Source organism: Hippopotamus amphibius, chromosome 7 (assembly GCF_030028045.1).
Source record: "Hippopotamus amphibius kiboko isolate mHipAmp2 chromosome 7, mHipAmp2.hap2, whole genome shotgun sequence".
NCBI classification, from domain to species: Eukaryota; Metazoa; Chordata; class Mammalia; order Artiodactyla; family Hippopotamidae; genus Hippopotamus; species Hippopotamus amphibius.
In genome coordinates this window covers 38248387-38275014 of record NC_080192.1, presented here as the reverse complement: position 1 = coordinate 38275014, position 26628 = coordinate 38248387, and the positions used below count along the sequence as shown (strand labels likewise).

Here is a 26628-nt window from a genome sequence, read left to right as displayed (position 1 = left end):
GGATGGAAAAAGATATTCCATGCAAATGGAAACCAAAAGAAAGCTGGAGTAGCAATACTCATATCAGACAAATTAGACTTGAAAGTAAAGACTATTAAAAGAGACAAGGAAGGACACTACATAATGATCAAGGGATCCATCCAAGGAGAACATATCACAATTGTAAATATCTATGCACCCAACATAGGAGCACCTCAATACATAAGGCAAATGCAAACAGCCATAAAAGGGGAAATTGACAGTAACACAATAATAGTAGGAGACTTTAACACCCCACTTATATCAATGGACAGATCATCCAAACAGAAAATATATAAGGACACACAAGCTTTAAATGACACATTAGACCATCTCAACTTAATTAATATTTATAGGACATTCCATCCAAAAATGACAGAATACACTTTCTTCTCAAGTGCACATGGAACATTCTCCAGGATAGATCATATCTTGGGTCACAAATCAAGCCATGGTAAATTCAAAAAAATTGAAATCATATCAAGCATTTTCTCTGACCACAATGCCATGAGACTAGATATCAATTACAGGGGAAAAATTGTAAAGAATACAACCACATGGAGACTAAACAATATGCTATTTTTTTTGGGGGGGGGGTACACCAAGTTCAATCATCTGTTTTTATACACATATCCCCATATTACCTCCCTCCCTCAACTCCCCCCCCCACCCTCCCTTGAGTCCCCCCCACCCTCCCCATCCCAGTCCTCTAAGGCATCTTCCATCCTTGAGTTGGACAAAGGGATTCCAAGAATACGCTATTAAACAACCAAAAAATCACTCAAGAAATCAAAGAGGAAATCAAAAAATACATAGAAACAAATGACAACGAAAACACAATGACCCAAAACTTATGGGATGCAGCAAAAGCAGTCCTAGGAGGGAAGTTTATAGCAATACAGTCCTACCTCAAGAAACAAGAAAAATATTGAATAAACAACCTAACCTTACACCTAAAACAATTAGAGAAAGAAGAACAAAGAAACCCCAAAGTGAGCAGAAGGAAAGAAATCATAAAAATCAGATCAGAAATAAAAGAAAAAGAAATGAAGGAAACAATAGCAAAGATCAATAAAACTAAAAGCTGGTTCTTTGAGAAGATAAACAAAATTGATAAACCATTAGCCAAACTTATCAGGAAAAAAAGGGAGAAAGATGCAAATCAACAGAATTAGAAATGAAAAAGGAGAAGTAACAACGGACACAGCAGAAATACAAAAGATCATGAGAGACTACTACAAACAACCATATGCCAATAAATTGGATAACCTGGAAGAAATGGATAAATTCTTAGAAAAGTACAATCTTCCAAGACTGAACCAGGAAGAAATAGAACATATGAACAGACCAATCACAAGTACAGAAATTGAGACTGTGATTAAAAATCTCCCAACAAACAAAAGCCCAGGGCCAGATGGCTTCACAGGCGAATTCTATCAAACATTTAGAGAAGAGCTAACACCTATCCTTCTCAAACTCTTCCAAAATGTAACAGAAGGAGGAACACTCCCAAACTCATCCTACAAGGCCATCATCACCCTGATACCAAAACCAGGCAAAGGTGTCACAAAAAAAGAAAATTACAGGCCAATATCACTGATGAATAAAGAGGCAAAAATCCTCAACAAAATACTAGCTAACAGACTCCAACAGCACATTAAAAAGATCATACATCATGATCAAGTGGGGTTTATCCCTGGAATGCAAGGATTCTTCAATATACACAAATCAATCAATGTGATACATCATATCAACAAATTGAAGGATAAAAACCATATGATCATCTCAATAGATGTAGAAAAAGCTTTTGACAAAATTCAACATCCATTTATGATAAAAACTCTCCAGAAAATGGGCATAGAAGGAAATTACCTCAACATAATAAAAGCCATATATGACAAACTAACCGCCAACATCGTTCTAAATGGTGAAAAACTGAAAGCATTCCCTCTAAGAACAGAAACAAGACAAGGGTGTCCACTCTCACCATTATTATGCAACATAGTTTTTGGAAGTTTTAGCCACAGCAATCAGAGAAGAAAATGAAATAAAAGGAATCCAAATTGGAAAAGAAGAAGTAAAATTGTCAGTCTTTGCAGATGACATGATATTATACATACAAAGCCCTAAAGATTCTACCAGAAAACTGCTAGCACTGTTCGATGAATTTAGTAAAGTAGCAGGATATAAAATTAATGTACAGCAATCTCTTACATTCCTATACACTAACAATGAAAGAGCAGAAAGAGAAATTAAGGAAACTCTCCCATTTACCATTGCAATGAAAAGAATAAAATACCTAGGAATAAATCTGCCTAAGGAGGCAAAAGACCTGTATGCAGAAAACTATAAGACACTGATGAAAGAAATCAAAGATGACACAAACAGATGGAGAGACATACCATGTTCTTGGATTGGAAGAATCAACATTGTGAAAATGACTGTACTACATTTTTCACAGAACTAGAACAAGAAATCTTACAATTTGTATGGAAATGCAAAAGACCCTGAATAGCCAAAGCAATCTTGAGAAGGAAAGATGGAGTTGGTGGAATTAGGCTTCCTGACTTCAAACTATACTACAAGGCCATAGTGATCAAGACAGTATGGTACTGGCACAAAAATAGAAAGGAAGATCAATGGAACAGAATAGAGAACTCAGAGGTAAGCCCAAGCACATATGGGCATCTTATCTTTGACAAAGCAGGCAAAAATATACAATGGAAAAAAGAGAGCCTCTTCAATAAGTGGTGCTGGGAAAGTTGGACAGCAACATGTAAAAGAATGAAATTAGGTCACTTCCTAAAACCATACACAAAAATAAACTCAAAATGGTTTAAAGAGCTACATGTAAGGCCAGACACTTATAAAACTCCTAGAGGAAAACATAGGCAGAACACTCTATGACATCCATCAAAGCAAGATCCTTTTTGACCCACCTCCTAGAATCATGGAAATAAAATCAAGAATAAACAAATAGGACCTAATGAAACTTAAAAGCTTTTGCACAGCGAAAGAAACCATAAACAAGACAAGAAGGCAACCCTCAGAATGGGAGAAAATACTTGCCAACGAAGCAACGGACAAAGGATTAATCTCCAAAGTATACAAGCAACACATGCAGCTTAATACCAAAAAAGCAAATAACCCAATCCACAAATGGGTGGAAGACCTTAATAGACATTTCTCCAAAGAAGACATACAGATGGCCAACACACACATGAAAAGATGCTCAACATCACTAATCATTAGAGAAATGCGAGTCAAAGCCACAATGAGGTATCACCTCACACCAGTCAGAATGGCCATCATCCAAAAATCTAGAAACAACAAATGTTGGAGAGGGTGTGGAGAAACAGGAACTCTCCTGCACTGCTGGTGGGAATGTAAGTTGGTACAGCCACTATGGAAAACAGTATGGAGGTTCCTTAAAAAACTACAAATAGAACTACCATATGATCCAGTAATCCCACTCCTGGGCATATAGCCAGAGAAAATCATAATTCAAAAGGAAACATGTACCATAATGTTTATTGCAACACTATTTACAATAGCCAGGACATGGAAGCAACCTAAATGCCCATCAACAGATGAATGGCTAAAGAAGATGTGGCACACATATACAATGGAGTATTACTCAGGTATAAAAAAGAGTGAGATGGAGCTATATGTAATGAGGTGGATGGACCTAGTGTCTGTCATAGAGAGCGAAGTAAGCCAGAAAGAGTAACACAAATACTGTATGCTAACTCATATATATGGAATCTGAAGAAATGGTGCTGATGAACCCAGTGACAGGGCAAGAGTGGAGATGCAGATGTAGAGAATGGACTGGAGGACATGGGGCTAGGGTGGGGGATGGGGGGTGAAGGGGAAGCTGGGATGAAGTGAGAGAGTAGCATAGACATAGATACACTACCAAATGTAAAACAGATAGCTAGTGGGAAGTTGCTGTATAACAAAGGGAGACCAACTTGATGATAGGTGATGCCTTAGAGGGCCAGGACAGGGAGGGTGGGAAGGAATTGGGAGGGAGGGGATATGGGGATATATGTATAAATACAGCTGATTCACTTTGGTGTACCTGAAAAGCTGGTACAAGAGTGTAAAGCAATTGTATTGCAATAAAGAGCTTAAAAAAGAAAAAAGAAAAAAAATTCAAGTTCTGTGATATTTTATTCATTTTGGAGGCTGTTTATGCTATGCTGTATATATTATATGGAATATAGCACATTATTTTTTAAGTATGTTGAAGCAAATCTAGGACAAAGTTCACAACTGTATTTCCCAAGGTAAGACTTTAAGAGTAAAAAGACTTGAGAAACCAAACAGCAAACTTGACTTGAAATATAAGTTCAAAGAAGGAGAGAACACTGGATGTTTTCAGCAAAGGTGGGAAATTTAACATTCCAACTGCTAGATTTCAGAGCCAAACTCTACTTCCATTATCTATGACAAGCCCCAGTCACTGCTAGGTTTCTTCCTGTAACTTGCTCTAGATTAGGTTTTTCGACACTTTGTTAAGCTGATATCTCAAATTTTGATGGTTTCTTCAAGTCTCTGAAAACCCTTGTAATTTCATCGCTCTCATTTTTATACCTTGCATCATTTTTCATATCAGTATTTCTTGTTGATTTCTATGTGTCAGGCCCTATACTGAGAGGTGGAGGTACAGAATGTGCAAACATGGATATGTCTTGCCTCCTTTGAAATTTAGGCTGGTAGTGGAGAGTTATTAATCACCAAATCACAAAATTCATGTAAAATTATAACTCTAAAAGTTAATGACGACCTATGCAAAATTCGGTTAAACCTTTTCAATGTTTATCTTCCTTTTCTGAAGTGACGGCATTTAAAGTTCCTGATCAACTTGCACCATGTCATCAACAAGAGTCATAGCTATAAAAGTTTGAAGGTAAAAGAATGGAGCAAAGGCTAAGATTAAGTTTTGTCCTGAAAAAATATGAATTACTCTGGAAGGTAATAAGTAAATCTATTTTGGCAGTGACTTCTGGCCAACTTGGAGGATATCATTTAATAGATTTTTCTGAGTGTTCCTAATAGGGCATCTTCATCATCAACCTTGCTTTGTCTTCTCTGAGGTGATTCTACTGCTTCTGCTGGTCTTTGTCTCTGACAACTTCAGTCTCATCTGGTGGCTTCTTTCTCCTCTGGTTGCTTCAGTCTCCTTGGTGAACACTGGGTCTCACAAGTTCCATATTTCATGTCTGTCTCCTCGATAAAAACTCTTAGTTGCTGGTTATCTCATAATATCTTAAAGATGGCCCCATACGCATTTATGTATGTATGTATGTATTTATCTGTCTGTCCGTCCGTCCGTCCATCCATCCACAGGAAATGAAAACAGATAGGAAAAGAAGTCGAAGGAAATCATTACACTCTATTTAGGCAAATATAAAGATCTAGATAGAACTAGATAGAGCTTTCTCTGTCAGATAAGAGTAAAATGTAAATTAATGGCATAGTAATTATACAATGGTGTGGCATTTCAGGAAAGAAAAGAAAGAAAGAAAGGAAGGAAGGAAGGGAGAAAAAGAGAGAGAAAGAAGGAAAGAAAGAAGGAAAGAAAGAAGTAGCATGTAAAAATTAGATGAAGATTTCACTCTGAATAAAATTTATCCCCCATAAAATAAAAATATTTTCTGCCTTCCAGAAGTTAAGAAAGAGGTGATGGGATTAACTAATAAGAATTTAAATGTATGTTAAGGGAGTAAAAGTAAGTGAAAAAGGAAATGGTAGAATTAAGGAACAAATTAAAGCCCAAAACACGTTACAGAGTTGAGATATAAGCATTTCTTTTAAAAAAATGATAAGCATACTGTCTTTTGTTTACCTTCCCTTCCTTTTGGTTCAAATGTGAGAGAGAATTTAATTGGCTAGAGTTGTCTCTCTCTCTCTCTTTTTTTTTTTTTTTTTTTTCGCCTGCCTTAAATTCCCTTTGCCCATCAAAGATGTGCTGCTTTGGGGCCATTCAGCTGTGGAACATAAAGCATGACTGCCTGAGGCTACTGTATCAGCAGGGACTTTCTGTGGAATGGTTATCCGTAAAAGGGGCTGGGACTATGACAGGTCTTAGACTGATTTGCCAAGTAAAATAATATACCACCTTGAGAGGTGCTGACATTTTATGTTTTGGAATCACTTGGGAGAATATTCTCTATCAGTGTTTTCAGTAGCTGAGCATAAAGGGTTTGAGGAATCTATGTGGCACATGGCTATTGACCTTGTTCCTCTAGCTTTGTAATCATTACTCACTGTGTTGCTTAGCAACTCTGTAGCATTATCTCCAAACCTAATATTAACTTGAAACATATTAGAAATGGAAATTGAAGAAACGTGACTCTTAGGAATTGATGTTGTTTCCAGTTACTGTCAACATAACATGATATTACCAGGCAGACCATACAATATAGAATATTCCTTGGCATTTCTCAGTTAATATAAAGGCTGAAGTTAACATTGAGGCACTTTAATAAATAGTAATAGAAATGTAATGGCAATAGAAATACTTTCAGCCAGCTTTTCACATCCCTTAATCTAAATAACTCTCCCAAGAGGAAGAGCAAAACAAAACCCTGAATTATATATATATTTCTTTGAAAATTGTTCATAAAGGCAGAAAAGTGGCATTATTTTTTTGAGTACTGCAATGCCATAATCATCTTAATGACCCTTATTATTCTCCTTTTCAAAATTTAGGCAATGCTTTGGAAAAGAATTGTTTAAGAAGAAGCAAAAGCTCTTGGTTCCTATGAAGTAAGGAAAATTGGGTCACAGAGGGATACATTAATTACTCTGTCAAAAAGCATTCATTGAAAACCTATCCTCTAGGCACTATGTTATAGTAATTACTAATAAGACAGGAATATATTGGCCAAACCAAGAAATATATTGAGCTAGTGTCCATATTGTTGGTGATATAAAATACTAAGTATGGAGAATTTACATCAAGACCTATGTGATTTCCAAACATTTAAGAACTTTTCTTACTTTGAAAATAAACCCTGACCTATATATCTAAAAATTAAAAAGATTCAGGAAATGTATGTGAGCATTTGAAAAGTTGGAATTTGAGTTCAAAGAGAATTGTCACTTTCCTTTTGATGAATTCCCACCTAGTGGGAGGACTCTTTGAGCAGAGTGATTTTAACTTTGGAGACAATAAGGACCACTTCAGAAATTTGATGAAAACCATGGACTTTCTTCCTAGAAAAATATAGATACTCAAAAACAACATTTTACAGTGAACTTCCAGAGTCTGTAGAACTATCGATACTCATGTATTAAACTGGGATGCAAAATTAGAAACCCTGTTTCCAGAGAGTGAGTTCTTAGTGGATGGAGAGGGGAATGGCTGAAGGAAGGTGAGGGTGAGGTAACAAGTGAGAGGTTAGATTTAGAGTGTGTGGGACTAAATAATATTCTCTGAAATTAAGGATTTCCTATAACCTACAATTGAATTTTCTCCTCAACCATTACTAAACTCTTCCTAGTTTCTCTATAGATGGCATTAAATAAAAGAGGGTTTTGAATTCTGTCTCTGCCCTTATTTAGCTAAGTGACTTTGGACATTCACTTAATCCTTCTTAACCTCTGTTTCTTGATCTGTAAAATGGAGATAATACATAATTCAAGAATTATCATAAGAATTGGGGGGCAGGGAGATGAATCGGGAGATGGGGATTGATATATACACACTAATATGTATAAAATAGATAATCAATGAGAAACTGCTGTATAGCACAGGGAACTCCACTTCACTGTATGGAAGAAACTAACACAATATTGTAAAATAACTATACCCCAACAACAACAAAATAGAATTATCTTAAAAATTAAGACAATGCATGTAAAGTTCAAAGGAAACCCTCAAATGATATGCATTATTTTATTTACTAATATGGTATCAAGGTTTTATATTTATTTCAATTTTATCTTGTAAGCCAATGATTATTTAGCCAGAAAACTCCTTAAAATAAAACAAAAGATATTGTCTAAAATGAAACTACTTCTTTTAAAATTCCCCTAAATGACATGTCTTATTGGGTATTTGATGAAAAGAAACTGGTTGATAAATGTGAGCTATAATAATAAAATGGAAAAAAAGCTTTGCTGGAACAACATTTTAACAGGAGATGTTATATATAAATATTTAAAGGTTGAGCTATCTTGGTATACTTTTATTAAATTCTTCACATTATTAGATCAAAATGATTTTTATTTTAGAGGTAACTTGTATTTCAATATCAATACAATTTATTGTAAATATTGGACTTCTTTAAGATTTGTTAATGAAAAATAAAAATTATATATAGTATACATTTGTATTAATATACTATTTTGCCATTTCAGAGTACAGATGATTCAGATATATCTGTCATTGCCCAGAACAAGAAATGCTTTGACAACGATATTGTTTGTTCTAAAAGTGTTTTAATTTCAGTTGGGGACACTGAAATTTACCTGAATGATACTCCTTACAAACAGGTTAGTGAATGATTTCTTGTAAAATCATTTTGACTTGTCCTGAGGATACTGAAAATAAAATGGAAACAGTTTGGGCTACTTTTCTTTATAAGTGGTTGCTAGGTTTGAATTTTTTTCTTTGTCATTTTATGTAGCTTCAGTAAACCATACCTGATTTGTCTCTTCTGTTGACACTCCACTTCTCCACTTGCTGGTTCTTTCCTTGTCACCTGTTACCTGGAGTACTTCACAGTTCTGCAAGCCAGACGCCTGGCCTCCAGTCTTAATTTCCCCCCTCTGATCCATCCTGCCATGCTGCAGCCGGGGTGGTTTTTCTGAAATGGAAATCTAATCTCCCATCACCCTCGTGCTTCAAAACTTTCAAGTGACCTCCCATTGCTCTTACAAAGCCTCACCAGTCTGGCCATTGCCGCCTCTCCTGCCACACGTCTCATCACTTTCTGCTTCAAGCCCAGATTCCAGAAGTTGGAGCTTTTATTAGTTTTTCAAATGCACTGTATTCTTTCTCTTACCTCTGGTTCTTCATGAATGTCATTGCTTCTACCTGGATCAACCTCTTCATTTAATTTATTCTTATGTGATAAGTCTCATCTTATCTCCTTCAAGGAGCTCCTTCTCATGCCCTCAAGCGCCCTATCAGGACACGCACCACACTTTAGTGAAATTGCTTGTGTGGTGATCTGTCTTTTCTGTTTGTCTGTGAGTTCTGTGAGAATCAAGGCCCTGTCTTCTTTGTTTATTCTTGTATACTTGGAGCCTGTGCAATTTGAAAGAATGAATAAATTTCATTCATTCATTCCTTTGGTCATTCATTTATTTGTAATGTCTACTTTGTACAAAAATGTGTGTTAATTTTTGGGACTACAACAGTGAAAAAAGGCACTGTGCTTGCCTTTAAGGAACTTATACTCAGGTGAGGGATACATTTGAAGTAAATGAGGCTGTACAGTGTGGTGTGCTACGGTAGGAGTGTGTTTAGGAAAGCAGGAGAATCCCTAAGAAAAAGACCTAAGCCAACCTGGGACGTTCAGGGTAGTTGTGAAGAGCATAGACTTTGGAGTCAGTTAGTACTCACTTAGAACCCCTGTTCTGTCACCTGCTAACTGTGTCACTTTGGGCAGCTTTATTTAATCCCTCCAAGCTACAGCTTTCCCATTTGTAAATTTGGGATGATTATGGAATCTACTCCTGAAGTTCATGTGAGGGTGAAATGAGAGAATGAATTTCGGGAAATGGCTCTCCTCCTCTCCTTCACCCTCCTTATTTTTGAAGGCTCAGAAGACATGCTTTGGGGGAAAGGATTTGAACTGAGTCTTAAAGGATGAGCAGGTATTAATTAGCCAGGTGAAGAGAGAGAATAGAAAGGCAATCAGTACAGAGGAACAGTCACCTGAAAGGAACAGAGTTGAAAGATAAAATGGCATGTTTGGAGAACTGCAAGCAGTTTAGTTTGGTTGTAGGTGGGCATAGTGGAGGGAGGGTGAGACAAAGAGATTCGGGGCAGAGTGTCCAGACTGATTTTCATGCAGGAAGCTCAGGGACAAGGGCAGTAGGCAGGGAGGCTATGTAATAGATTTAACTTACTTTACAGGGAAGAAATTTTGGAATTAAGTGACATGATCTGACATATGGCCTTTATAAAGTGGCCTATCTTTTGAGCTTTTAGACTAGTGTTTCTCAGTTTGGTTTGCAAAACTTCTGCATTGAAATCAACTGGAATATTTATTATAAGAGCTGGTTCCTAGACTCCACCTCAGGAATTAGAATGGCTGCTGTTGATGACAATCAGTGTTATAATGGTACCCCAGATTCTGCACACTAAAGTTTGAGAATCGGCGCCCTACATCATGGCTCATGTCTCAGTAAGAAATGTGGAAACCAACCCGGGCAGCAATCAAGATTTGAGCAAAACAGTTTGTACAAGTCATGTTGACATCTTTTTGAAGTGATTACAGCAGTTTGGTGTAGCCATCAGCTGGATATTCATTTGTAGGGGAAAGTTCTCTCTAAGAAAAATGATCTGTTAAAAAAAAAAAAAAAGAAAAATTGAAGAGAAAATAGTAAATGCTCTTATAAAGACTGGGTTTGACACATTTTTGAAGTGGTAATTGCAGCTCTGTGTAACTTTCAGCTTCCAATTTTCACCTGAATGCAGGTGTTGATGAATCTCCTTCATATCAGTTGTGAAGTATAAAGTAAGATGAAGAAAAATCATAAAGATAATTTGACCCTAAAAAATCTCTGGCTAATATTTTTTCTTGAGCATCAGAAGTGAAAATAAGCACCATTTATTTTATGGCAGTTGGATTGCTCATTCAGGGGAAAGAAAAGAAAGCTGTTATTTTTTTTTTTAATAAATGTACAATTCTAATTTTATCAAATATGTAGGATATAAACATTTTATGAGTTTAAGCTGTATTTTAAAAGTTTTAATTCTCTACTTTTATAACTTATTTTTCTAACATCACTAGAGTTTACTTGCAGTGCTATAATTCTCCTCTAAAGTGGAGGTCTGTATTTTGGGCAATTTATAATACCCCACTCTTATGTGGAGAAACATCTGTACTTCCTAATCTGAAAAGGAAGGAGTACAGTATCTCCTTTTGACCAAAGATTATTGTTCTCTTGTAGCAAACTGCCCTGTCTAATAAAAATGAATGATTTAGCTCTACAGGCAAATAGACCGGATGTGCTTTTACATCAGGATAACTAATACAAAACCAACCTGAAGGAAGTCCAATAATCTTATCCAAAAATTTATTTTATGTTCTAGTGATGTATCAACCAGTCTGAGGGAAGTTTAATAGGAAAATACATGAAAAAGTATTTCATAGATGGAAAAGAAGCTATAAGCCACAAACATTTCACTTCCTTGCTTTGATTATTACTGTTCAGGCTGTAAGCTGAGAACTAAGAACAGGCCAGTGCAGGAACGTGTTAAAAATATATGAGTTACCCTTGATCTAGAAGCTGCAGATACTGCCATAAACTTGACAAAGCACATCTTTCTAGGAGCTAACGTTTACATAGGGTGGAAGATAAATAATAAAGCCAAAGACAAATCAGATAATAGAAAGGTCCTGAAAAGTGTAATCAAAACAATAAAAATAGGTTCTATGGCAGAGAGTGATATGGGGCCTGGCAGGCTACACATTTTATGGACCTAGTGAAAAATGAAAATGTAGAGCCCTTTGATCAAAACAGGGAAAATTTTTTTCCTTTGTTTTTTAATCCTTCTTGACCTGTCATGGTGTTTTTTCTTTATTATTTAATACCTTGCTCACTTGGACACAGGATACTTCCAGGTTGAGTGCAGACCCTCACAGGTACTGAGATCATTGCCCCATAACTCCAACTTGGCACTTGAAAGTAGAAGGGAATGAGGTTAGGTAGAGTCCATTAACAATATATACTGTCCTGTACAATATACTGAGCACTTACAAGTATAAGCTTGATCAAGGAGACTGAAAATTCCTTAGGGATATGACTGAGTTTATTTAATTTGCCCTATAAAATATTTATAAAAATGTGCATTCTAGTACAGTGTTTCCAAATTATGCTTTTGTTATTACTTGGGGGAGAAAAATAACCAAAGGATTTCATATCTCCTTTACAATTTTTATTTTGCTTCTGGTTAAATTTGTTCTTATTTACTTCGACTTAACCATATATTTTTAAAGTTATTATGTGAGTTAATTTCAATGTCAAATTCAGCATAATCTTTTATAGGGTATAGCTCTTGCCCATAAAGAACATTACATATTCTTACTTTAGGTTAAAGGTACTCTTAATTTTCCCAATGGGTTCCATCTCTAGTTTCTCCCTGCTATTATTCTTTCTAGCACACACATTATTTTCTTTTAATATACAAACATGGTCTGTCACTTGACATTCAAAAGCCTTTATCAAGGACATTTTGCACATGGAATACTAGCCATTGGCTGTAATGGGATCTTGATGGCAAAAGGTCTCAGACTATGTTTATCACGAATCCGTGCTCTAGATCTCTGGTGCTCTCCTCAGTACAGAACAAATCTTGAACTTCCTGCCCCTAAGCCTTTATTCAACTGATTCCCTTTGCTTGGAATGATTTCTTCCTCATTCTCATTTCCAGCCCTTTATATCTTCCTATTACGACCTCTTACAGATCAGTAATATATGTCCCACCTCTTGCAAGGAGGCTTCCTAAGTCCCTTTGATGGAAATTCATTTCCCCATCCTCCTTAACACCTATTTCTCTCTTTCTAGAGAGAGAAACTCATGTATTTTTAACACACACACACACACGCACACACACACTTTGTGCTTTTGTTTTTCATTTGTGCAGGTAAAGTCATACATTTTTAGTACTCAGTCGTATTTATTCACCATCAGTATAGAATTTCTGGATCAGCAGGTATATCCCCCTAATGTACTCCATGCCTCATTTGTGCTCTTCTCTATAACTAAAATACCTTTTTCCTTTTGCTCATTTATCCACGTTGAGTCTATCTACCAGTTTATATCTTGTTGCCAATTTTATGTTTTTCCTATTTCATGCATTTGTTCTGTGTTTCACTACAAAATTCAGGGAAGACAGGGCTAAGCAAAAATACTAGTACATAGATACTTATTGATGGATATTAACTTAATTAATGTTTACATTTTGGTGAGAAAGCCAGAAATTCATTTTCTTCTTATTATATTTTTTCTTTTTAAGAAACGATCAGGTTTTTTTCTGGAAAATAAACCAACATACCAGCTTTGGAAGGCAGGGTACTACATGGTAGTACACTTTCCAGAGAAAGACATCACTATTCTTTGGGATAAAAAGACAACCATCCATATCAAAGTTGGACCACAGTGGAAGGTAAGTCAACCTATTCGGTAGGTAAATCCAAATGAGATGCGAAAAATGAAATTACATTTACCTTTTTGATGTTTTACAGAAATAAAATGATTGATGTTTTTCCTTTAAGAAATAAGTTATATTATCAGAATTACTAACTCAGACCCCAGAGAAGAACAACTTTACCATGTGCTGTATACAGCTCATTTTTATCTCAACCTTACAGTATCCACTATTCCAAAGTTACCTAGGTCAGCTTCTTTTTTCCCACTCTCAGCAGCATGGTTAGGTGATATGTTCATAATAGACTCATTTATTACAGCTTGCATTCCATCTTTTCCTCCACATTCTGAACAGTTTTTGTTTACATACACTAAAATTCTAAAAAAATGTTAAATAATTTCCTTTTATGGTCTACAGTTCCATGGATTTTAACAAATGCATGGAGTTGTATATCCACCACCACAATTCTAGATAGAACAGATCCATCAATGCTCAAGCTTTCTCCCGTGTTGTCCCTTTACCGTCAACTCCTACTTCTAGCCCCTCACCCCTGGCAACCACTGATCTATTTTCCATCTGCGTAGTTTTGCCTTTTCTGGATACAGTAGAAATGAAATCATGCCACATATAGGCTTTTGGACCTGGCTTCTTTGACCTGGCAAAATACATTCAAGATTCATCCATATTGTTGAATGAATTAGCTGTTCCTGTATACTGCTGAGTGGTACTCTGTTGTATGGATGTACTAGTTTTATCCATTAATGGTTGAAGATTCAATCTGTGTTGTTTACAATTTTTGTCAATTTATATTTTACATTGTTTTAATTAGTTTACTATTAAATATTGTACTAAATATCATTAAATATTTTTATTATTTTAGATATTTAAAAATTTATTAAACATTTAAAATTTATACATTAAGCTTGTTTTTGAAACGTTGATATAGTTTTAAAAATCCATTTTATGTGAAGTTGAAATTGAGACTCATGGATATAATCTGTGGCAAGTTAGGGAAAAATGGGGACAGTAATAACAAATTTTCATAAAACTATGAAATATACACAGATTTTAAAAGTTAGGCTCTTTCAATCCACCTTCTTCCCCAAGAGTAAAGTTTTTCACATTATTTGAGAAAATGCAATGGATTTTGTTGATGTGAATAATCCATGTGGCACTTGCAGTAACCACTGCATAACCCATAACAAACTTTATAAAAATTAGGTAAAATGTGGATTTCGTTTATTGTGTCTCATGGTGGCATGATATATGAGTATAAAGTTAAATTTTTCTTTAAAAGTTATGCTTTGAGTGTTTTGCCGTTTCAAAGTCTGACCTAAAGAAAGATAAATTATTTTTATGGTTTCAACATTTATAGTGTTACGAAACCTTAAACATAACAAGAGGTGGGTCTTTCATCACTAGCATGTAAATATATACAGAACATGTATATATATGCACACATATGTGTATACACGCAGACATATACTGTAGTATTTGTATACATTTATTTATTTATTCGCTGCATTGGGTCTTCGTTGCTGCACATGGGCTTTCTGTAGTTGTGCCGAGCGGAGGCTACTCTTCATTGTGGTGTGCAGGCTTCTCTTGTTGTGGAGCGCAGGATCTAGGTGCGAGGGCTTCAGTAGTTGCAACACACAGCCTCAATAGTTGTGGCACACGGGCTTAGTTGCTCTGCGGCATGTGGGATCCTCCTGGAGCAGGGATCAAACCCGTGTCCCCTGCATTGGCAGGTGGATTCTTAACCACTGCGCCACTGAGGAAGTCCCGTAGTGTTTGTATTATATTTGTACAAACACTGTAGTGTTTGCGTTATACTTTTCAAAGTTACTTATATTATTGGTTATATCAATGCTAAGACAATGGTAAGTGTGGATAGATAAAATTTGGGGGATGGAAAACATTTTTGAGAATCTAAAATAACTGTTAATTATAATTAAATGACATGAAATTCCACCTTCTTGAAACATTTTTGAATGGTTATTGTGGAAATTCCTAAAATGTCTATTTTAAATCTCTTGAAAATTTTAGTGAATATTAATTAGTCTTTAAATGTTGAAATGAATATAAAATATTTCATGGTAATTTTCTTCTACTTTAGAACAAATTATCAGGATTATGTGGAAACTTTGACAAATGTACTTCAAATGATATGACCACATCCAACAACTTAGAAGTGAGAAATGCCCAGGTATTTGGAGACAGTTGGGCATTAGGACAGGTAAGTGGAATTTTAGAACTAAACAAACGCCTTTTGGCGTAATTATCCACTAAACAAACGCTTTTTGGCAACTAAACAAACGCTTTTTGGCGTATTTATCTACTAAAACATTTTGTTCTTATAAAAAAATTTATTCAGGTATACTATTTTATGTAATATTTGTGTAGTATTTCATTGTTGACAAACTCAAACTTCTTTCACATTTAACTTCTCATGTAATCCTTGTGACAGTCCTGTAACGTGAAGGGTGTTGACTCCATGTTATAGATGAAGAAATTGAGGCTCAGGAAGGTTAAATGTCTTGTCTAATATTACGTATCCAGAAAGCAGCAGGAGTGACTTTCAAATTCACATATTCTAATCTCATGCTTTTCCTTTCATTGCAAAATGCTCTTTCAACGTTATTTGTATTTCTAATGATATAACTTTTGTCAACTCAAGGTAATGAATAAATGAAGGCAGAATTTCTTAACATTTGTTTTCCAGACATCCCCCATGTGGGATGGGGAGGGGTAGGGAGTGGATTTGTGGCCAACTACCTTTGGGAGCAGTTAGAATGAATTAAGTCAGGCGTATTTCTTTTTTGAAGGATTTCTTGAGGCATTATATGCCTCTAAGAGAGGGATGTGTTTGAAGGGATTCCCAGATTTACTGACACAACTTACGTTTTTGTGTATTAGTTCTTAAGGAAATAGTTTTCTATGGGATACAATCTGAGAAATAGTGAAATAACTCAGAAAACAGAGTCAAACTGGAAATTTGTTCCACTTTTTTCTTCTACTTTTTTTTTTAGCCTGTTTTTTTTTTTTTTTTTTTTTCTAACTGAAAGTAGTGTCTGCAACTACAATTTTCTGGTTGGTTACTATCTGGTTAGTTGCTTTACTATTTTGCCTAATTTACTAATATCTAAATCTCTTTAAAAAATTTAAAAAGGATTGGAGTTAAACGTTCACCTAATTTAGTAAAATTTAAGCAGTATTTTTCATTGTGGTCTACCCTGGAAAGTATAAAGATTTTATTTTCAAAATATAAAATGAATTAAGGAATATTTAATTTATAATAATACTTAAATATTTGGACTAATCAAAGAATTTTAGACTCATTTATACCTAATGGACAAAGCTGAAAATAAAAGTAAATTTAATTCAGTACGTTCTAGTTAATGTTTTCCAGGATATATGAACACATAATATTATTAAAACATAGCCACTGCCCTTAGGAATTTAGAGTCTAGTTTAGCAGATGAGGTAGAAAAATTAACAATGGAAATATGAGACAGGTGCTTTGATAGAGGTGTATGCAACATGGAGTTCGTGATGGTCAGAGGAAGGTTCCTGAAGAGGGCGCCATTGAGCAGACTCCTACAGGACTCATAGGAGCTGTAAAAGTAAAGATGATGGGAAGGGGTGTAGCGGCAAAGGAGGGAGCAGCCCTTTAGAAGGTGTCAGGAAGACGAGTCAGTATGGTGCCTAACAGGAGTTTTAAGAAGTTCAATATGGCTCTGGTGGAAGGTTTGAAGTAGGGAATGGCTGGAATGCAAAGTATAGAGCTGCAAGATATGTGTGCTAGGATCTGAGCCCCAAGGCCCTAAACTAGTGACGCTCTTATAATCCAGCTAAGACATGTTAAATCATTGAAGATTTTAAAAATTACCTAAATTTGAGAGACATCTGAAACATCAGCATCTGTTGCAAGGACTGCCTAAGGAAGGATGAATTTGGAGAATTCAGGAAAATCTCCTGTCTTCCTGGCTTATTGGGTAGACACTGGTGCTCTTCCAGGAGGAAAGTGGGTGGTAGGGGACAGTGGGGACAGGACAATGGTATAAAGATAAGTACAGTTTAGAATGTGTTGAGAGAGAAGTGACAGATATTTATGTGGAAATGTCCAAGTTCTGAGATTTCAGAAAAGAGATATGAGCTGGAAATATGGATTTGGCAGTTACTATTATATTCAGGTTGCTAAAGGCATGAGACATGTATAGAATGAAAAAAATAGAGATTTGAAGATCAAGTCTTGCAGAGAAGGGCAGTGGATGGAGGATGGGGAGTAGCAGCAAATGAATTAGGAGGAAACCCAGCAGAAAATGGTGCCACCAGAAACACATGTGAGACATGTAAGGAGGGCTAAGTATTAAACAGAATGAAGGATAGCAAAAGGTCAAGCGAGATGAAGACTGAAAAGTTGCCCTTATATTTAGTAACAAGGAGATCAGTGATGACCTTCTCCAGGCCAGTTTCAGGGAGATGGATTAGAAGAGGCAGAGACCAGATTGTTAAGTATATGGGAGGTGAGCCTGTAGACACTTGCGTATATGCAACTCCTCAGAGGACGGCTTGTGACAGAAAAGAAAGAGGTGAAAATTAAAGAAATGAGAATAATTTGCTTAAGTAATTATTTTAATCATGTAATGCTACACTTGACAGTTTAAAAATTACTTGCCTTCGCTCTGTAATACTTTCATGATTTTAATAGTAAATTTAGTTTCTTTCAAAAATAATATATATTATTAACACTGAGTTGGCTCAGCACAGGTGCATTAGGTAGTCTGTCTAAAAGAATGAGAATATATTAGATATGATTGTAGTGGATGAAGTCAGATTAGGTTACTCTGGTTTCAGCTTCAGAAATCACCCCTTAAAAACTCTCTTCTCCCTTTTTTTCCATAGTGTGAAACCCCAAGTGAATCATTTAAACCCTGTGAGGCACATCAAAACAAATTTCCTTATGCCAAGAAAGAATGCTCCATTTTGTACAGTGATGTTTTTGCTCCTTGTCGCAATGTGGTAAATGAATGCTTTACTAAACTTTCCAATGTAAACAAGTACTGCTGTATCTGTAATATTGAGATGAACAGGACAAATAATTTAGCTACCCATTGGCTTTGCAGGTATACTACTTAACTCTTGTTAGAAGACAAATTTGGTAGTTTGTTTTTCTGTAGAACTGGCACGTTTAGTTGTTTTACATTCTTCCTCACTCTATCTTATTTGACAGCGTACATAATATTTGTTAATGATCTGTTTCAGTTTATGAAACATTTTTACATCCATCACCAAAGCCATACATGACCGATCAAAGACATATATGCTTATTTTTCTTCAGAGGATACTACCAAATGAGCATTCTTCTCCTTAACCCAAAGTATAGTTTCAAAGTATAGTGACACATTTAAAATGGTTTTAGAAGCACATCCCGAGATGGAATGTAATTTACTTAGAAATTTAACTTTCTAAATGTCTTTCCAACGTAATAATTTTAGGTCCCAACAGAAGTTTTAAAAATAGTTTAAGATATTATTAAAAACTAAGTAAAAGTACATTTGGGAAAAAAAAAAAAAGTACATTTGGAAACAGAACATTCTTTTAATGCCATGCGAATATGTCAATAAGGAAAAAATGAGCTTCTACAGATATTAATCTGTTGTATTGCAGATGCTGAAATTATATTTGTTTGTTAGTCCCATTCCCTGTTTTGCTAGTTCTTTGATCTTACATTGGCCTAATAAATTCCTTTTTCCTTTGGACAAATAGAATTCTGAGATATTGAGAACTCTCTAGGTGGCAGTGTTACGCTGATAATAGAAAATTTAGAAAATCTACCAGTTAGTTTTCTTTCAGAAGGTTGAATTTTAATCAATTGTAGTTAGTACTTTTTGAAATTAATTGATCTTTCACTTCATTTTCAGATTGACGTTACTTCTTTTGCCAAAAATTGTCACGAAGACACTTGTAACTGTAACCTCGGTGGAGACTGTGAGTGTTTCTGCACAAGCGTGGCAGCGTATGCGTACAGGTGCTGTCAGGAGGGGGTTTCTGTTCACTGGAGGTCATCTACTGTTTGTTGTGAGTACCCTCTTAGAGCATCGTCATTAGGTGGGAACCTTATGAAGAGATTCATATTGTCTTCCCTTCGCAGTGATACCATGGACTCATGGAAATAGAATTTATTCAAGATGGCTAAGTTTTATATTCTTTTGACGATGCAGATAATTGTAGTGTAGCTAAAGGATTTATAAAAGAAACTTTGAAGTAAGTTTTTCTGTTCTGTGTTTGACTGTTATCACTGTAACATTTGAACTATAAATTATTTATATGCTTTCTTAGGAGATATTGTTCATGACTATTTCTCTTATGGCTGTGAAATTCCACTGTTTTAATGATAAGAAATGTAGTTTTAAAAACGTCATTTTGAATTTGTGTTCGGATTTGACTCTAAACTTTTCATTTACTTGTGTAAATAGTACATCATCTGATGAACAGCTTATGGTTTTAACACTTTTAGTGGATGTTTATAAATTGGCAGATATATTTGCCTACCTAGTAAATAATCTTAGGAAATGTAGTGAATTGTTACACAGCACTCTTAAAGACTCTTCTTTGCTCAGAGAAAATTCCCAAATAATGATGTCATTCTCAGTTTTGGTCATTGATAAACCACATCTTGCACATATTCAGGTAAGTGGTCAGAGTCTTATTTAGTTTAACATTTCTTCTTTTTTCCTTTTAGCCCTTGATTGTGAATATTACAATGAAGGTATGTGACATTTAAAGAGTATCACTATAGTATTCTATTAAATGTATCTTCAGATTCAATATTTTTGAACCATTTTGCTGGGAACAAAGTATGAATAGTTCATAATTTGTCATACAGTTAACCCTTGACCACGGAGGGGTTAGGGGCACCAGCCATCTGTGCAATTCGAAACCCACTTATGATTTATGGTCACCCTCCGTATCCGCAGGCCTGCATCCTCAGATTCAACCAGCCGCGGACTGTGTCGTACTGTAGTATTTACTATTGAAACAAACCTGCATGTAAGTGGACTTGCACAGTTCAAACCCATGTTGTTCAAGTGTCAACTGTATGACTCAGTGAAAGCCATTGCCTTCTAAGATGTATCTAAATTTCTAAGTATTTGTGTTAAAATGTATTGCCTGGAAGATAAAAGTGTTGTAACTAAGTTCTCAGCACCTAGGAGGCTCTCAGTAGGTTTTGAATAACATGAATGAATGAATGAGTAAAGCTAGCTAATTTTTTAGGTAAAAAGGATGAAAGACATATACCAAATGCATACCTTTTACCATTATGAATAAATATGGACATTATTCAAACTTTTATTATGCTGTGGAAATCAAAGAAACAAACTATAATATAGGAATTTATTTAGCCATCATTTTAGGCAAAATAATTATTTATATGTTATCAGAATGAGAACTTACTGATTTAGCAATAATGAAAATCGCCCAGTCCCCCAAGTATTCAGATTTACAACAGCAAGTCTAAGAGGAGGCACTGCCTAAAACTAAGGCATAGATGTAAGAGACAGAGAATTATATCCTCATTGAAAATGCCAGACATTAGAAGAATTAAAGCCTGCTTTTTGGTCAAACCTATTTAATGAGGAAGACATAGCTGCTTAAACATAATTCAGACAAATAAGATGATCAGGGGAGGTGTCCATTTTGTCAGTAACTGGACAAAATCCCACGATGAGTAGGTTAGAGTAGTAGTTATAGGAAGCTGATCCATTGAAGAAAAACCCAAACAACCAATCCAGAGTGTTTTTGGTGACTTATGGAGCCAGGGAGAAGTCTGTCAGCTATAAAAGTGCAAAGAAAGCCAGAAAATTTTAGTAAAATACAGATGATGAATTAAAAAGAAAATGGGCATTTTAGTCTTTGGTTGTGTCTGTTATATCTATGGAAGTTTGAAGAGGAAAAAAATCCAACATTAAAAAAAATTCTATGTTTGTTAAAGAAAATCTAAACCAAACATATTTCCTGTTCAGGATTTTAAACACACACCTTCCCCCCACCCCCACCCACACCCACTCCACATCAGTACTCTGGATTCCATGCTTAAGATGAGACTGATTGCATAATATATATATATATATATATATATATTTTTTTAACCTCCAGTTTCTAAACAAGTTCACATAGTACATTTGGTTGCCGTGTCTCATTTCTGTCTTAATCTCTGAATTGCTTCTCTCTGTGGAGTCTCCCCTACCAACCCCACCCCCGCCCCCCAACTCCTTTGCAGTAGGTTTAAGAAACCAGGTTGTTTGCTCTGTTGAAGTTCCCGTATTCTGGAACATTCTTGTAAGGTTGTATAACTTGTTACCTGACTACTGTGTTTTGTTTTATAAATTTATGTATGTATTTATTTATTGGCTGCATTGGGTCTTTGTTGCTGCACACGGGCTTTCTCTAGTTGCGGCTAGCGGGGGCTATTCTTCATTGCAGTGCACGGTTTCCTCATTGCGGTGGCTTCTGTTGTTGCAGAGCACGGGCTCTGGGCATGTGGGCTTCAGTAGTTGCAATACACAGGCTCCATAGTTGTGGCTCATGGGCTTAGATGCTCCGTGGCATGTGGGATCTTCCTGGAGCAGGGATCGAACCCATGTGTCCTGCATTGGCAGGCGGATTCTTACCCACTGCGCCACCTAGGAAGTCCTGATTGCCTAATATTAAGTACCTAATAATAACAATAGCTTTTGTTGTGTTAACTGTACCTATATTATACAATTTATGCTTCAAAATATGCCTGAAAGACATAATTTATTATTGTTAACACTTTACAAAGGAGAAAATTGAGGCACAGATGACTTAAATACCTTGCTCAAAGTTATTTAGCCAAAATGTGGTAAATAGATTTATAAATAATCTAAGTTCAGAACCAACGAGCTTGATCTCCATGCCACACTGCCTAGTTATGGTTAGCACATTCTAGTCTAGGAAAGATCACCGTACATCGTTATCGTGTGCTCTACACAATGTACACAGACAGCAATGTGAGAAAATGCTCCAGTAACTTCCTCACTTAAGCATTCCTGCCTCACACAGCTCTGCTGTGAAAATCTCCATCTGTGCCTTTGTACTTGTACTGGAGTTCCTTCTGCAGTCCCTTGGAAACAAGCAGAATTTTCTATGAATATTGAATTTCTACCTCTTGCTGCTTGGTACATTTTGCTTTTTGTCAATAAGTCTGCTGCACTTCTAGTGATGGTTCTTTTTTCTAATGTGTTACAAGATTCTTTAAACCAGTTCTTCTAGTTTCATTTGTAATATTGTATTGTTAGTATTCAGAGGGTGAACACAGGGCATTTGGCCTTCATGAGACCTGTGAGTGACAGAGATTCTATTTCCTATGATCAAAGGAATAGGGAACAGAGTCAACCTGCCAAGAAGAGTAAAAGATTGTGAAAGTAATGCAATGAAGGTAGATAATTGAAGGGGAATAAAGAATTGTGGAAATTGTTGACAGTAATAAAAAGAAAGTCATTTTAAATGAGTATTCTTAATTTGTTTCATCTCAATTTCACAACTATTGTAAACCTACCTAGTCTTCTTTGGACATTCATAGCTGGCATTTTTCTCTGGACACTATGTTATTAAAATACTTAAATTATTCAAAGCAAATGCAGAGAGAAACGATCGTGGTTTTGTAGGAGGAAACATTTTTTAAAAGTAGGAAAATTCAGAGGTTACTGCTAAGAAAAGTTCAGTAATCCTTTACAAAATGATTGTCTATAATATCCTCATTTTTAAGGCATGTGTTAAAAATATAAAGATTCTATTGCTATAGGAAGTAAGGACTTCAAGATCCCGCTAAAAATTGTTATACAAGGTTTAAGTTCAGAGCGATTTTATTAGATCAGATATGCTTAATTCTGTGTTTAAATAATCACTACAGGAAATGATTGCTTTTAGTAGACAGTGAAATTATAATTCTCCCAGCAGAAAATTAATGATAAAGTCAATGACTTTTGCCTCTCAATTGCTAGTGAAAATGCAGGAAAACAATTCAGACACAACTGGGAGTCAATTCAGAAGCTTTTAATTTTTATACAAATGGATTTCTCAGATGCCAGTGGTCTCTTCAGGTTGCTGTAGGAAGGTACTTGTGCAGTAGGGGAGAGAATATTTTGTTTCATAGTCTATCTCCTTTCTTCTATTCATCTCTTGGACATATGTGAGGGTGCTTGAAGCCCACAAACTGTAGTTGTATATGTCTTCTTCATTTTGAATTGTATCTCGTAATTTACATGTTTATATACCTATTTTTACATTATTTACATATTCACATGAGTCTAAATTGTATATTTTCATCTTGAAAGTTTATGTTACTCCTGTCTTTCTTAGAAAATAGCTAGTAAGTGGTGGAGACTAATGCTATAGCTCTCTTTGGATGCTGTAGATTTTGGCTCGTAGAGAAACTGTGCGTGGTATATATTTGTAACAGTGGTGGGGAGTCCATTGCTGCTAGGCTCATAGGAAAATTCTTCACTGTATCTGCTCAATTCCATCTTGGTGTGGGGGCAAAGTTTTTCAAATCTCCAGGTGTACTTAAGGTGTCTGAGTCCCTCCTAAAGCTCTTTCCTCATGGCTTAGAAGTGTCCCTAGCTGCTCAATGGTGAAGTGTCTCAGGCGATGAGTCAGTGGATGGGACAGCACTTGAAGATAACTCATCCTATAATCCCTACCCCTTCTCCTGGTCCTCATGAGGGAAATTTTGGTTCTTGCTCTCCTTCCTCTAATTCAATTATTTTCTTCCCTTCTCTTAGGCCTGGTCTTCATCTTGAAAGGGAAAACACCCAGGTTGCAGATTTCTTTGAATTTTTTTCCCTCCATCTCAAGAGTAGGCTGCGAAAGGGAAACTGTCCTTGAGATTAGAGAAAAGAGGAACGGTGATATTCTCTGAGAACCACCAGATTGATCTTTTATGAAACCACCTGTCACACCTATACTAGCATTTTATGTAACCTACAACATAAATATCTACATATACCTGTAAAAAGTACACAGCTAATAATTATGTAATTTAGATAATTCAGAAGAAACCTCAAAGTTTTATATTACCTCACTTATTTTAAAATATTAAACGTCATAGAGATTGGGTTGAAGGTAAATCGGACCTATTATCATAAAATTTAAAGCATCAATTTATTTTAAATATCAGTGAATGTTAAAAATAATTTATACACTTTTCTTTATAAGATGAAGTTTGTTTTGATCGAGTTTCAGGTTTGGTTCTACACTAACTAGTTTTTTTACTATAATAAATATTTTCTACTTTATATGAAACCATTTAAGTGCATGGAAATAATAGCATAAGTAAAATGACATTGTATATGCCAACTTATAATTCTCTCATTTGCATTTAACTAGGGCTTGGAGAAGGACCGTATATGCTGGCAAGTTATGGGCAGACTGGCCTTATTCTGGGGGCCAATATGACCAGTAGAAGCATTTTCTCTCTGCCAAGAGCTAGTATTCATGGCAATTTATTTTTTAATTTTATGATCACGCCAGGCCTTTTCAAAGAGAAGGCATCATGTAAGTATAATTTCCAACTGAAAATAAGAATTTAGTTTCCATTGACCTTTTTTTCACTTATTCTCTCAGTAAATACTAATTGGGGAATCTAATATGTTTATGGCATTTTTCTAGGTGCTCTAAAGGATTTGAAATAAAATAAGGTACTGGTACATGAACCAGCTGTCTCTTTTGTATATAAAATCATTTCTTTGTTTATCTATTGGCATACATAGGTGCAATTAGAATTGCAATTGTTCAGTCGAGTTCTTGGTCCCAAATAAAGCACAGCTTCAATTTTCATAGTATTAAACACAGAACTTAATTTGAAATTTTTGAAAAATATTCTACTGATAATTAACATGTGAAAGATTTTAATGCCAGATTAAAATAAAAGAAAAAAGTTGTGATTTACTATCAAGGAAGTTAAATTAAGAGAATGATCAAAGTCTAGATAGTCACTGACAGTCTGTTATACTTACATGGCTTTATCTGTCTTGGTACCTGGCCCCACATTTATTGGTTTGCCCCATAGATCTATACTGGTCGTTTCCACTTGGCACCTATTCTGTCAAGTGGTTAGTGGGTTAGTGTTCCCTTCTGATCCATGATGTTCAGGCTACATTGTTACTGTTCTAACCCTACTTAGAACCATGCATGGTGTGTTCTACAAACTTAGGAAATGAGTGAATGAATCCGACTTAACTTTCACTTATTCAGAGAAATCTCCTGATTTTCCAGTTAAAATAAATTGCTTAATTCTTACAAAAAGAGCTCTTTTAGTTCTTTTTAATCTGTGAAAGCACCTATCACAGTTCTAATTTATATATTAGTTATATATTTTTTCTCTTATAAAATTTTTTTTATTCTTTGCATTTTCCAGTGCTCAGTCTCAAGTTCTAATTTATATATTAGTTATATATTTTTTCTCTTATAATATTTTTTTTTCATTCTTCTTTGCATCTTCCAGTGCTCAGCAGAGGGGTTTGTAAGTTTTAGGACACAATAAATGCCTTTGGGATCATTTATTGGATTTGAGAGAGCTCTTTATTGTATAATTTATAATAATTAATGTTTTTAATAGAAAAATCCTAATAGATTTAAATTAAGGAATTAAGTCCTGAAGAAATTAAACCTAAAAAATCTCAATTAAGAAACATACTGTGGGTTTTACAAATATAAGGGAAACTTGTAAAGCACATAACAAAAAAAGCATGACACTTCTCAAATGCTTTGTCGTTGTTCATTAGCTTTTTCATCATCTCTTGGGAAGTAGTAATGTTGAGCAAATAGTCTTTTCTTAATGCAGTAAAATCACTTGCAAGAACATCTGCTCATTAAGAACCCAGCAATATCGAAATGCAGTGGCATGTCTAAATTGATCTGTTTCTCTTCTTTTTCTTTTCTATTATCCAGTTTAGCCGTTTGTCGATTTTGTACATTTGAAAATGTTAAAGCTTGCAAGAACAAATGTATGTCCAATTAATTTGTTCAACTATTTCTATGAAATTGTACCTTCTGAGGTTCTAAGTTGATATTTACTTTTTTTCCCCAAGGACATGATCAATTATTTAAAAAATAGAACTATCAAAGACTGATTCTTTTTGGAGCTGTCACTTTATGCATTGCATTAAAATACTGTTTTTTCCTTTAGAGATCTTATAATTCATTTCTGAAATCTTTGAGATTGGCATTAACTATGTATGACA

The 26628-nt window shown here is 35.3% G+C and overlaps 1 protein-coding gene across 2 annotated transcripts in view; it reads left to right on the top strand.

Moving 5' to 3' along the window:
- Positions 1 to 26628, top strand: part of OTOGL (otogelin like) — a 142915-nt gene that overhangs the window by 62146 nt on the left and 54141 nt on the right. The window contains exons 26-32 of one of the 2 annotated variants that reach the window (XM_057742452.1): positions 8392 to 8526; positions 13226 to 13375; positions 15477 to 15596; positions 18266 to 18382; positions 19285 to 19441; positions 20106 to 20132; positions 24773 to 24940. In XM_057742452.1, coding sequence (XP_057598435.1) covers positions 8392 to 8526; positions 13226 to 13375; positions 15477 to 15596; positions 18266 to 18382; positions 19285 to 19441; positions 20106 to 20132; positions 24773 to 24940 — 874 coding nt within the window. The remainder of the gene's footprint in view (positions 1 to 8391; positions 8527 to 13225; positions 13376 to 15476; positions 15597 to 18265; positions 18383 to 19284; positions 19442 to 20105; positions 20133 to 24772; positions 24941 to 26628) is intronic. The other variant, XM_057742453.1, reaches the window with a different exon arrangement.